At 44.5% G+C, this 13601-nt stretch overlaps 1 protein-coding gene across 1 annotated transcript; it reads left to right on the top strand.

Annotated features, from left to right (window-relative positions):
• Positions 1-617: 617 nt before the first annotated feature.
• MESD (mesoderm development LRP chaperone) lies at positions 618-11719 on the top strand. The gene is made up of 3 exons (XM_023193398.3): positions 618-902; positions 8454-8686; positions 10415-11719. Exons 1-3 carry the CDS (start codon positions 696-698, stop codon positions 10671-10673), a joined length of 699 nt encoding a protein of 232 aa, XP_023049166.1. The 5' UTR covers positions 618-695; the 3' UTR covers positions 10674-11719.
• The last annotated feature ends 1882 nt before the right edge of the window (positions 11720-13601 follow it).

Raw genomic sequence — 13601 nt, 5'->3', positions numbered from 1 at the left:
AATCAAAGAAAGGCAAGCTTTTTTGGGGATGAATAGTAATCTTTTTGAAAAAAAAAATTTTTTTCCTTCAAGTTAGGAGATGACAAATATTGAAAGCTGGTTGAACTGAATCCTCTTTATTGATGAGGAAAGCAGTGGGCTCGACCTATTTCTGACTTTCTGAAAAAAGTTGCCCTACCTGTCTGCCACTCCTTTTTAACTGGCCATTCTCAAAGGAAATTGCAAGAGACTGAGGATAAACGTCTGACATCCAGAAATGGGCTTTTTAGAGCTGAGGCAGCCTCCAGAACTTCCATTTCCAATTTATTTCACAGGCGAGAAACTGAGGTCAACAGGGACGTTGGTTAGTGGTTCCTGGAGGCCCTGAAGGAACTTCTGGACCTGGCCTGTGCGTTCCAGAGAAAAAGGCCGGCCTCTGACGGAAAACGAAAAATGAGCACTCGGGAACCCACCCAGCCGGCGCAGAGTGCCTCAGCCGGACCAAGGGGAGGAGCCAGTGGGGCGGGCGGGGCCAAAATGGCGGTGGGGTGGGACTTCCAGAGGCAGGGGACGAGGAAATGGGACAGGGCGGGGCCCGGTAGGCTAGCGAGCGCCGGGAGGCGGGGCGTCAGGAAGGCGGAGAGGAAGGCGTGTGCAAGGCGGGGTCCCGCGCCTGTCGGAGCCGCGTGTCTGCGGCGTTGCGCGGCGAGGCCAAAATGGCGGCTTCCAGCTGGGCGCGCAAGGCTGTGGTCCTGCTTTGTGCCTCTGACCTGCTGCTGCTGCTGCTACTACCGCCTGGGTCCTGCGCGGCCGAAGGCTCGCCCGGGACGCCCGACGAGTCTACCCCACCTCCCCGGAAGAAGAAGAAGGATATTCGCGATTACAATGATGCAGACATGGCGCGTCTTCTGGAGCAGTGGGAGGTCCGCGGCGCGCTCACACCCTCCTGGCTCTTCTCTGTCCGGGACCCTGTCGCCACTGACCCCTTACCCATTCTGTCTTGGGACCTTTCTGACCCCCTAACCTCCTCTACTCATGCCTTGAACCCTTACCCACTGAAGCCACTGCTGACCCTCCATTCCTCTTCTCACTCGCGCGCCCTGCTGACCCTCGCTCCAGCCCTCTCTCATTCCAGTGCCCTGTTCCCCCTGCCACTTCTCAAGCCACTCCCATTACGGGTCAGCCCCTCAGTGTTCAGCCTTTCTCTCCCTTCACTTTTCAGTGCCTTGGTTGTCTTTGCGTTGATCCTTGTGGTCAGTGAGCCCTGTAAACGGGGAGAGAGACCTTTCCCACTCTACTAAAGAGCATTTCCTTCATTTTCCTTTTGTTTTGGGGTGATGGGTGGGAGAGTGGGTTGCAGTGAAGATGGTCTTCCTTAATGGTTATCTCAGCTGTCTTCTAAATCAGTAGAATGTTAGACTTCCTGTTTTGGTATATGTCCCTGCTGGGAATTTTGTGTTTTTTGTGGGTGGATTTATTTTACTGAGGGGAGAAGTAGCAATGGCTAGTGGCTCTGTATCGTGGAACTCACGCTTTTTGTTCAAAGGAGAGTGCGTTTTCTCGTTTGTCACTTGGATGCACCGGGGTGTGCAGTTACAGGGAGTGTGTAATAAGCTTTTAAGGTAAAGATTAATGGCCAAAATCACATTGCTGCCTTTCCCCCTTCCTGAGGTGATTGTACTGTCCTGGCTGACTTGCATAGCTGTGGAACCTTGGGCATGTCTAGTTTCTAGGCCTCAGTTTCCTTATTTGCAACATGAGGAGGTTTACTGGATGGTTCCTAAGATTCCTTCCAACACTGGTGTTTGTTATTTTGTGATTATCTCTGTGTGTGTTGGGGGAGGAGGGAAAGACTTTCAGACACAAGTTTAAAATACCACCTGATTCATCTGACTAGAAGAATGCAGTCCTGTGTTTTCATGTGGTTATCAGCAGCTGATGGAAAGATTGGGGTAGATTTGAGTGTAGAGAGAACGTCCCCATTCACCATCTCCCTTGCAATATCCTTCTCTTTTTGAACTACAGCAAATAAAGCCTTTTGATCTGCCAGATTGAGAACATCACCTCATGAGAAATCCTCCCCTTGACCTACTCAGACCCTGAGCTAGACGAAGAGGTGCTGCAGAGATGAACAAAGATTGCACTGGGAACAGTAGATAACAGGATGGATGAGCAGGGAGAGACTTTGCAGGCCAAGAAAAACACATTATCTTATTTAATCCTTTTACCCATCCATGAGGGAGCTACTTATCCCTATTTTCTAGATGATGACATTGAGGCACAAAGAGGCTATTTAACTTGCTCCACATCGCACAACAAGCTAGTTGAGTTTCAAAATCTGTCACGACTTTAGAGCCTGTTCTTTGAACTGTTTTACCTGTACTGCCATACATACTGGTGAACAGAAGTGCAAATGAAGGATGGTGAGGAAGACGTGGATTAAGCTAGAAACTGCAGGAGCAGAGTAGAAAGGAGAGATGTGAGATTTTTATACTTTTAACATGGCTTGATGGTTGATTTTGTTTTTTTAATTATTTTTTATAGAGGTAGGGTCTCCTTATGTTGGCCAGGCTGGTTTTGAACTCTTGGCCTTTGCAGTCCTCCCACCTTGACTTCCCAAAGCATTGGGATTATGGGCGTGAGCCACCATGCCTGGGCAAGTGATTGATTTTGTGAACAGCAGGGCCACATAATGTAGTAAAAAGACAGATTGGCCAGGCGCAGTGGTTCACACCTGTAATCCCAACACTTTGGGAGGCAAAGGCAGGTGCATCACCTGAGGTCAGGAGTTCAAGACCAGCCTGGCCAACATGTTGAAACCCCATCTCTATTCAAAATACAAAAATTAGTCAGGCATGGTGGCGGGCACCTGTAATCCCAGCTGCTTGGGAGGCTGAGGCACGAGAATTGCTTGAACAAGGGAGGCAGAGGTTGCAGTGAGCCGAGATCATGCCATTGCACTCCAGTCTGGGCAACAGAGTGAGACTCTGTCTCAAAGAAAAAAAAAAAAAAAAAAAAGACAGATTTTGAACTCAACTTTACCCCTCACTAGCTACTTGATCCTAGTTTTAGGTATCTGTAAAGCCAGAGAATGCCCTGCTTTGCAGGATGCCATGAGGATTAAATGAGCTAATGTTTGTAGACACTCTACAGACATGAGGACCCTTCCCCAGTAACAGTGTTTTTATGTGGGAGAGTGTATCCATCTCTGTGGGTGCTTTTTTTATAGGAAGCAGTTCTTCTCTTGTGACCATCTCTAAATCCATACCCTCACTCCTTCCCCAGCAGTGTGAGAAACAGTGATTCAATGAGAGGCTGTGCCTCAGATGTGTGGAGAGAAGGTGAGAATTCCTTCTATTGTGTTAGAACTAATTCTGAGTCCCAGTTGGTATAGAAAAACCAAAGGTGGTTATTTCATTTTATGTTATGATAGCCAGGTATAATGGGAAGGGGCAGTTGGAGGGATTTGGAGCCAGAAATGTGGTTTGTACTTCTAGCAGGTGAGTAAATTAAGTAAATCATTTGTCCTTTCTGAACATCATCTTCCTCATATATTAAATGGAAGCCTAGTAGGATTGTTCTGAAGGTTGGAGATAATATATGTAGAGTGCCTGGAACTTAGTAGCTACTCAGTGGGTGTCACTTATTATTAATATCAAAAACCATAGGAGGAAGAAGAGGATTTGCAGAAAGGGGAGTTCAGCTTTGTAGCTTTTGACTTTGGCAAACAGTAATGAAGGAGCTACAAAGCCAGTTGAAAATGCAAGACAGGCCTGGAGGCAGGGCTAGAACTGGAGTCAGGGGACTGCCAGACTTGTCCCTGGCCCCACCGTAACGTACAATAATTATACATATTTATGGGGTACGGAGTTGTATTTCTACACATGTATACAATGTAATGATCAGTTCGGGATAATTAGCATATCTGTCACCTCAAACATTAATCATTTCTTTGTGTTGGGAACATTTAAAATTCTCTCCTAGCTGTTTGAAAATATGCAGTAAATTATTGTTAACTATAGTCATCCTACAATACTATAGAGCACTATTTATTCTTCCTATCTAGTATAATTTTGTATCCATTCACCATCCTCCTTCCCTATCTCCCCTCCCCTTCCCATCCTCTAGTAACCACAATTCTAATCTCCACTTACGTGAACACAACTATTTTAGGTCCCACATAAGAATGAGAATGCTCAGTATTTGTCTTTCTGTGTCTGGCTTGTTACACTTAACCTAATGTCCTCCAGGCTCATTAGGGTACTATTTTGCAATTTTTTTTTTTTTTTATGTAACTGAAACACAGACATATAAAATGGAAATTAAAGCCGCTTTTTTTTAAGTCTCTCGAAACAATTTTTACCCATACTATATACACTAGACTTAACGACTGTTTAATTATATTTACATTAACAAAGAAATGCTGGGCTGGGCTTAGTGGCTCACGCCTGTAATCCCAGCACTTTGGAGACTGAGGTGGGTGAATCGTTTGAGCTCAGGAGTTCAAGACCAGCCTGGGCAACATGGTGAAGCCCATCTTTACCAAAATTACAAAAAAAAAATTACCCAGGGGTGGTGGCATGCACTTGTGGTCCGAGCTACTCAGGAGGCTGGGATAGGAGGATCACTTGAGCCTGGCAGGCAGAAGTTGCAGTGAGCCAGGATTGCACCAGCACCACTGCACTCCAAACTGGGCAATAGAGTGAGACCCCATCTCAAAAAAAAAAAAAAAGGTGCTTGGGACCTACTGAGTTAATTTCATGATTATTAGTGAAATCAGTCTGAAAAATGCAAATATTCTAGGATATTGAACCAACTAAAAGTCTTGCAGTGTTTTGAGGAGACTATAACAGATGTTATGGAGAATTAAGATAAAGACAGAAACAACCTGTGAATTTGGCAACTAGGAGGTCCTTTGCGACTTTGAGAGTGTAATTTCCATGCGGTGATTGTGATTGGAGGCCAGATCACAGAGGCCTAAGGAGTCAGCAGTGTCATAGCCAACAGATGCAGCACTGAATACTGTTTGCCTTTAAGTCATTACATCCCCAAACAAACCTTAGGAGGGAGACGCTGTTATTGCCCTCTCCTTTCCATTATAGGTAAGGAAAGTTATTTTCAGATGGGCTAAGTAACTTGCACAAGGCTGCATAGTGATGGAGCGCATCCATCTGACAGCACAGCCCATGCTCCTGTCTGCAAGTCGCCACCAGTGACTCTTCCAAAGTAAAATAAGAAAGAAACACGTCAGTTGAGAAGGTGGCAGAGTTGAAAAGAAGGTTGGTGCGTTACATGTGGTCACGTTACTGGGGCCTTGGAGATCACTTCGTTCTGCTTTTCATTTTGTAGATGAGGAAACAGGCCTCGAGGAGTAAGGATTCTTAGGCAGGGTCACAAAGCTAGTTGTGTAGAACTGAAACCAGATCCCAGGTTTGATGTCAGTATGGATCACCTTCAAGCACTGTGTAGAATTCTTTCATTTTTATTTTTTACTAAAATTATTTTTAATATAGTACATTATTAATGGTATCTTAAATCTTGGCCCTTCAGAGATTGGTCAAAAGCACCAAGTAAGAATGACTTAGTGGCTTTTTCTTTTTTTTTAGGTAACAGCTTTATTGAGATTCAATTCACATGCCATAGGCAATTTACCCATGTAAAATGTGCATTTTAGTTTTAGTATCTTCGGAGAGTTTTACAGCCATCACCAAAATCAATTTTAGAACTTTTTTTTTTATTTTTGAGACGGAGTCTTGCTCTGTCGCCCGGGCTGGAGTGGCCGGACCTCAGCTCACTGCAAGCTCCGCCTCCCAGGTTCACGCCATTCTCCTGCCTCAGCCTCCCGAGTAGCTGGGACTACAGGCGCCCACCACCTTGCCCGGCTAGTTTTTTGTATTTTTTAGTAGAGACGGGGTTTCACCATGTTAGCCAGGATGGTCTCGATCTCCTGACCTCGTGATCTGCCCGTCTCAGCCTCCCAAAGTGCTGGGATTACAGGTTTGAGCCACCGTGCCCGGCCAATTTTAGAACATTTTTATCATCCCCAAAAGAAACCTTCAACCACTCCTCCCCTGTTTTCTCCCAACTCCCTAGCCAGCCCCAGGCAATCACTCATCTATCTTTTGTCTTGACAGATTTATCCATTTTGGACATTTCCTGTAAATGGAATCATAGAATGTGTAGTCTTTCATATCTGCCTTCTTTCACTTAGCATAATATTTTCAAGGTTTATCTGTGTTGTAGCATGTATCAGTCAGTACTTCATTTCTTTTTTTCTTTTTTCTTTTTATTTTTGGTAGAGATGGGGTCTTGATATGTTGCCCAGGCTGGTCTTTAACTCCTGTGCTCAGGTGATCTTCCAGCCTCAGCCTCCTAAAGTGCTGAGGTTACAGGTGTGAGCCACCATACCTAGCCAGTACTTCATTTCTTTCAGTTGCTGGCATTAGCCTTTTCTCCAAGGAACCTGGTTCCTTGGTTCCAGAACCTGGTTCTTTTAAAGATTTTTTATCTGTCATTCTATATTCTATTTATTAGGCGTGGTGGCTAATGCCTGTAATCCCAGCACTTTGGGAGGCGGAGGTGGGCAGATCACGAGGTCAGGAGATCGAGACCATCCTGGGCAACATGGTGAAACCCCATCTTTACTAAAAATACAAAAATTAGCTGGATGTGGTGGCGTGCACCTGTAATCCCAGCTACTCAGGAGGCTGACCCAGGAGAATCACTCAAACCCAGGAGGCGGAGGTTGCAGTGAGCCGAGATCTTGCCACCGCACTCCAGCCTAGTGACAGAGCAAGACTCCGTCTCAAAAAAAAACAAAGTTACCATTTTGTATTAGCAGTTTATTCATTTGTTTTTATCCCTATGGGTTCAACATTTGTTTGAGGGGTTGTAAGTCATACTATTATTTATTTTGATGTTGAGATTATTTCAAATTTGGCCCCTGAGAGCTGCCTAAAGTTGGCTTCCGTGTCATTTTGACATGTTCCACGATTCTTCGAGCACTTTACTACTTTGTGATGCAGGATTATTCTAGGCTCATCTTCTGTCTCACTTGCTATAAGCCTGTTCTCCAATGAATCCAGGCTCTTTTACATATTTTTATCCAACTATCTGTTTACTCATCTGTTAATCTATGAAAAACCTTGAGTTTCTCCTGATACCTTCAATTCCAGCCTAATACCACAGGGCTCATTCTTCCCCCTTTCATATTTGTAACTTCATTTCCAGAAGTTAAGAACCTGGCCCTCATTATCCTCAATATGTTTACTCCTTTTCTCAATCCTAGAGGTCACATAAGATAGTTTCAGAATGGCTAACCCATGCCACTACAGAAAGCAAACCTACTAACTGGAATTGGATATTTTTGTACAATACCTATTATTTAAGTGAAATGGGTATACATGGACTGCAGATTTTAAGTATACAGTGCAATCTTTTCTTTTAAGACATGGTCTCATTCTGTCTCCCAGGCTGGAATGCAGTGGCATGATTATAGCTCACTACAGCCTCGATCTCCTGGGCTCAAGTGATCCTCATGTTGCAGCCTCCTGAGTAGCTAGGACTACAGGCACCTGCCACCACACCTGACTAATTTTTTAATTTTTTTTAAGAGATGGGATCACACTATGGTGCCCAGGTTGATCTCTAACTCCTGGACTTAAGCAATTCTCCCACCTCAGCCTACTGAGTAGCTGGGACTACAGGTGTGCATTGCCATGCCTGGCTACTTTTTAATTTGTTTTTTAGAGACAGAGTGTCACTGTGTTGCCTAGGCTGATGTCGAACTCTTGGCCTCAAGTGATCCTTTTACCTCAGCCTCCCAAAGTGCTGGGATTACAAGCTGAGCTACAGTGCCTGGCTTGCAATAAATTTTGATAAATGGATATTTCTGTATAATCCACACGCCTGTCAAAATATAGAACATTTCCGTCACCCCAGAGAAGTTATCTTGTGTCATTCTCAGTTAATCCTACCTTGTCCCCCTTCTGTAGGCAACACTGTTCTAATTTCTGTCACCCTAAATTAGTTTTGCTCATTCTTGAATTTTAAATAAATGGAATTGCATAGTAAATCTTATTTTGTACCTGGCTTCTGTCACTTAACGTTTTTGGGATTTGTTACATGTAACAGTATTTGTTCTTTGTTGCTGTGAAGTATTTCATTGTATGACCATACCAGAATGTGGCCATTTTTACAGCCTACCATGTTGGGTAGATTGTATGAGAGTTTAAAAGCTCTAGAAACCCATCACATGGGGGCACTCTGTGATTGGTAACCTGGGTTTGGGTAATATTTGCTGCCTGAAACTTAGACTGTATTGAAAGTTAAGAAGAGGAAGAAAATCCCTACTTTTCCTTTTTATGTTGTAATTTAAGTCATATACATGCACCTGACATCATGCAGATGTTTTTGCCTGTGCCAGTTAAAAAGATTCTGATGATAGGTTTGATGCTTTTCCCCCAACCTGATAGAAAGATGATGAAATTGAAGAAGGAGATCTTCCAGAACACAAGAGACCCTCAGCACCGGTCGACTTCTCAAAGATAGACCCAAGCAAGCCTGAAAGCATATTGAAAATGACGAAAAAAGGGAAGACTCTCATGATGTTTGTCACTGTATCAGGAAGCCCCACTGAGAAGGAGACAGAGGAAATTACGAGCCTCTGGCAGGGCAGCCTTTTCAATGCCAACTATGACGTCCAGAGGTAAAGCACCAACAACTAGCTGAGAAAATCATAGGCTGTGCTGGGTCTTTTCTTTATTATTATTAATTATTATAATGATGATGATTTTTTGAGACAGAGTTTCGCTCTTGTTGCCTAGGCTGGAGTGCAATGGTGTGATCTCACCTCACTGCAACCTCCACCTCCCTGGTTCAAGCGATTCTCCTGCCTCAGCCTCCCGAGTAGCTGGGACTACAGGCGCCCGCCACCACACCTGGCTAATTTTGTATTTTTAGTAGAAACAGGGTTTCACCATATTGGCCAGGCTGGTCTTGAACTTCTGACCTCGGGTAAATCGCTTGAACCTGGGAGGCAGAGGTTGCAGTGAGCCGAGATCATGCCACTGCACTCCAGCCTGGCAGCAGAGCAAGACTCCATCTTGTGGGGGGTCGGGGGTGGAAGCATTTGTTGGTAAAAGCTGTTAAGTTTTTGTTTTTATTTTTTGTAGAGGCGAGGTCTCACTATGTTGCCCAGGCTGGTCTTGAACTCCTGGTCTCAAGCGATCCTTGCACCTCAACCTCCCAAAGTGCTAGGATTACTGGCATTGACCACTGTGCCTGGTGTGTGTGTGTTTTTTTTAATGACTCAGTTGATCCTAAAGTTTTATTTATCTTTGAATCTTTAGCTTTTATCTCATCTGAACAGAAGGGTGTATCGCTTAGTTTAGCCTCTTCTGCTAGAAGTTTCTGCTCAGTGGAGAGTGCTTTTGTGTGTAGCTGTGTTCACACATAAAGCTTGGACCCTGCTGTTAACAGATAACTAATTTAATGTGAAGAGGCTCAGTTTTCACACCTAAGTATGCTTCTGAGGTACAATTTTCAGAAATCTGCTGCTTTTTCCTCAAGAACAGTTCTGAAATTTGGGGTCTGCAAATATTCTAGTTTAGGAAATATGAAAGTAATGACAAGAAATGGAAGGAGTACTTAGAGAGCATCCGGCCAGCAAAATATTTTCAATTAGCTTAAATAGAAACCTATACAGAGCAAATAAATGTCTTGGTGATGTGTGCTCCAGAAGGCCCACTGGTCTCTGTGGAGCGGTGGGAGCGTTATAAACTGAAGGGGGAACACGTGGTGTAGTCCCTAAGGAACAGAAGAATCATGCCTGCTGGCCACACTAGGACTCCACCCAGGCCTCATTCTTTCTGCTTTGTTCCTTGGGACCTTTTGAGTGTGGGCGAGCTGGGCTGCTTGCTGCTGAGCTCCGGGGCTAGGATTTCTGTCCAATAACCAAGTGTCCTCTTGAGTCCTTCATAGCCTCTTACCATGACCCACTCTAAGCCCTTGGTTTTCCACCTTTATCAGCACAAGTCTTTTGTCCCATAAAATTGTAACTGGACACTCTAGAATATAAAGCAGATACAGATCAGATCGAAGCTGCCTCTTTACCTCCCCAGCAGCAGCCCCTGGGCCACCTCTGCAGTGTCCTAGAGAGGTTTTCCAAATGTTTGCTTTTAACATGGGCATCCATTTATACTACAAAGGAACATCCAATGTCTGTTTCTGTTTTGTCCTGAGCTGGGTATTTAATAGTTCTGCAAGCTAATATTTTCATACATGAGATATCAGTAGCTGCTAGGCCTTGGAAAATCCAATTTTTTATTCCATATTCATGTGGAATTTGAAGTAAACAGGGTGCCAGAGAATTGCTCTGACCCATTAGCACCTTACTAGTACGTGCTGGCTGTCTGATTGCATCTCTCTGCCCAAGGTTCATAGTGGGATCAGACCGTGCTATCTTCATGCTTCGCGATGGGAGCTACGCCTGGGAGATCAAGGACTTTTTGGTCGGTCAGGACAGGTGTGCTGATGTAACTCTGGAGGGCCAGGTGTACCCTGGCAAAGGAGGAGGAAGCAAAGAGAAAAATAAAACAAAGCAAGACAAGGGCAAAAAGAAGAAGGAAGGAGATGTGAAATCTCAGGCTTCCAAGGAAGACAATCGAGCTGGGAATAAAAGAGAAGACCTGTGATGGGGCAGCAGTGGCACACTGTGGAGGGACAGGTGGACATGGAGAGCTCTTTGCCCAGCTCGTGGGGTGGGAGTAGTCTCAGGAAACTGCACGCCAGTTGACATTCTAGTTTCTTCTAGAAAGGGTCTGCCACATGACCAGTTTGTGGTCAAAGAATTACTGCATAATAGGCTTCAAGTAAGAAGACAGATGTTTTCTAATTAATACTGGACACTGACAAATACATGTTTACTGTAAAATTACCTAACATGGAAATGTGACTGTGTTGCTTTTTCCCATTTACATGTGGTGAGTCAACTCTACAGAGATGCCACTCCCCTCCAAGCACCTGCTGTGATTGGGTTGCCTTCTGTGTCCATGTTTTTTATTTTCTGTCAACTAAAAGGATAGCAAATTCTGATCAGAGAAGTCTTTAAAACTCTTGACTTAATTGAGTCAAACTCTTCATGCCATGTACATCATTTTCATTATGTTAAAGGTAAAATGTGCTTTGTGAACTCAGATATCTAAATATATAGCCAGGAAGCCAGGGGGTGTAAATACAAAATCTATGCAGGAAATAGAACAGAAAATATGTCACTTGAAATCCTAAGTGGTATTGAATTTCTTTGACTTGAATCTCACTCCTCAGTAAAAGAGAACTCTTGATGTCCGTCAGGTTTTATGTGGTCTGTAAAGTTAGGGGTTCTGTTTTGTTTCCTTATTTAGGAAAGGTACTGCTGGTGTCGAGGGGTTATATGCTCCATTTAATGTGACAGTTTTAAAGGATGTAAGTAGGGAATCAGAGTCCTTTGCAGAGTTTGACAGAAGACTCAATAACCTCATTTATTTCTAAACATTTTTCTTTGATAAAGTGCCTAAATCTGTGCTTTTGTATGGAGTTAATGTCTGATTTTGCCGTTCATATGTTAGAGCTTACTCTGAATAAGAATTAGAACATTTATATACAAATGTCATTTGTATATAAGAACTTAAGAACTAAAATTCTTTGGAAAAAACCCTCAATTGTGATTTGAAGAAATTAAAAATAGCACATTACATGGTTAGAAAATGTCAGTGTTAAAGAATGGTACAAAGTGAAAGGTGTAGCCCTCTCTTGCTGCCGGTAGCTTGTCCCGGTAGAAGCTGCTGTTAACAATTTGTCCCCCCACATCCCCCTCCCTGCCCACCCACCAAAAAAAGTACATTTACTTATGTAAATGTACTTATGGTGATGTATGTTTGTTTTGGTCTCACAGCTTCTGTTTCCCCTTAATTTGGTAGCTGCTCACATTTCCCTCTAAAGAACCATACCCTCGGCATTCTCAGTTCTCTTCTTTGGATGGGACATTTGCCCTGCAGTCCCCACACCCTCCAGGCCATGCCCACTCCAGGATGAAGCTTGTGTGATCTATGGTACTAGGGTACTAGGCCCCGAAAGAGGCTTTTCTTGTTTCTTCTGCATTTTGAACCTGGAGCAGAGCTGTTGTAGGCCCCGCCCTTGGAGAGGAGAGCTGTTTGACAGTGGGGCCAACACAGACAGTGGGGAGAGAGTGCCACACCCTGGTGGCATAAATGAGTCCCTGAATCATGCTGTGGCTGAAACAAACCCTGTCCATGGGCTTTTTCTGTTTTACTTAGGGCAATTTGAATGGGTTACTGCCCTGCATAGCCAAAATGGCCCAGTGTAAAGCAGCTGTTTTGATGAGATAATTGCTTTAATTAAGCAAAAGGTAACAGAGCTTTTATTCTGCCCTGTACCTGGTGTTTCCACTTAGGAGCCTTCCCCTGTCAGAATGTGCAGATCTGTCTCATTGTTTCCTATGCAGTGTGCCCCCACTTCAGCCAGTAGTTCCTGTGTGTCTGTTATGTAGTAGGTACTACAAGGTGCTAGGACAGTGTAGATACAGCCTCTGCTGTTGTAAAACTCAATGATTTGGTGGGGGAAGACAAATGTCAGTAACGTACAAAGTAAAATGGCAGCTGTTAGAAGTATGAAAGGGGCAGGGTAGTGGGAGGTAGAATCTTCCCTGACCAGGTTGGGACAGCCAGAGGCCTTCTCTGAGGGCAAGAGGAAGAGAGGAGAAATAGAGTAAGGCAGGCAGAGGGAACAGTCTGAGCTAAGACCCTCTGGAAGAGGCAGACCCTGTGGCTGGAAGTGGCAGAGGGAGAGGCTGCAGGAAGGCCGATGGGGAGGCTGGGGCCCAGTGCAGGCCCAGGCTGGAGTAGCATATGGAGTTTGATAGGAATTTGGGATGCCCTGGTGGATCTTAATTGTGATGGGATGGGTGTGAAAGGCAGTCCAGGTTACACTGGTTGCACAGGAGAAGTGATTAGAAGAGGACCCCAGCCGGTGTGAGCTGTGAACTGGGAGGTGCTTCAGTAGTGCAGGCCATAGCTGAAGGTGTCCTACATCAGCAGGGTGGTGGTGAGGTTTGAACCCCGATAGTCCCTGCTGATGGACACTTGAGTGTTCAGATTTTTTGCTGATACATTAAGTGCTGCAGTGGACATTTTCATACAAAATATTTTGGTACACTTTTGTTTATATGTGAAAGGTAAATTCCTAGCAGTAGAATTATTAGATTATTAGAACAAACAGAATTTAACATTTTGGTGTGTATTGCCAAATTGCCCTCCCAAGTGGTGTAGTCAGCTTACCCTTGCCAACAACAGATCTATCCTTGCTAGCTCTGGGCATCACATTCACCAGTTTAATAGATTGTAAAACCATTATCTTAATTGGCTACCCTGAAGCCACCATACTGGAGAGGCCGCATACAGAGTTTCACGTGGAGAGAGGGATGCCCAGGAGGCCCACCTGCTCCAACCCCAGCTGCATGAGTCTTCCAGCCCAGGCACAGACCTGTGGAGAAGATTTAAACATTTCCAGCCCCAGCCTTCAAGCCATCCCAGTTGACACTGAGGGGAGTTAGCATAAGCTGACCT

Source organism: Piliocolobus tephrosceles, chromosome 6 (genome assembly GCF_002776525.5).
Source record: "Piliocolobus tephrosceles isolate RC106 chromosome 6, ASM277652v3, whole genome shotgun sequence".
In the NCBI taxonomy this organism is placed as follows: Eukaryota; Metazoa; Chordata; class Mammalia; order Primates; family Cercopithecidae; genus Piliocolobus; species Piliocolobus tephrosceles.
The sequence above is the reverse complement of the archived record's forward strand: the minus strand, read 5'-3'. Positions and strand labels throughout refer to the sequence as shown.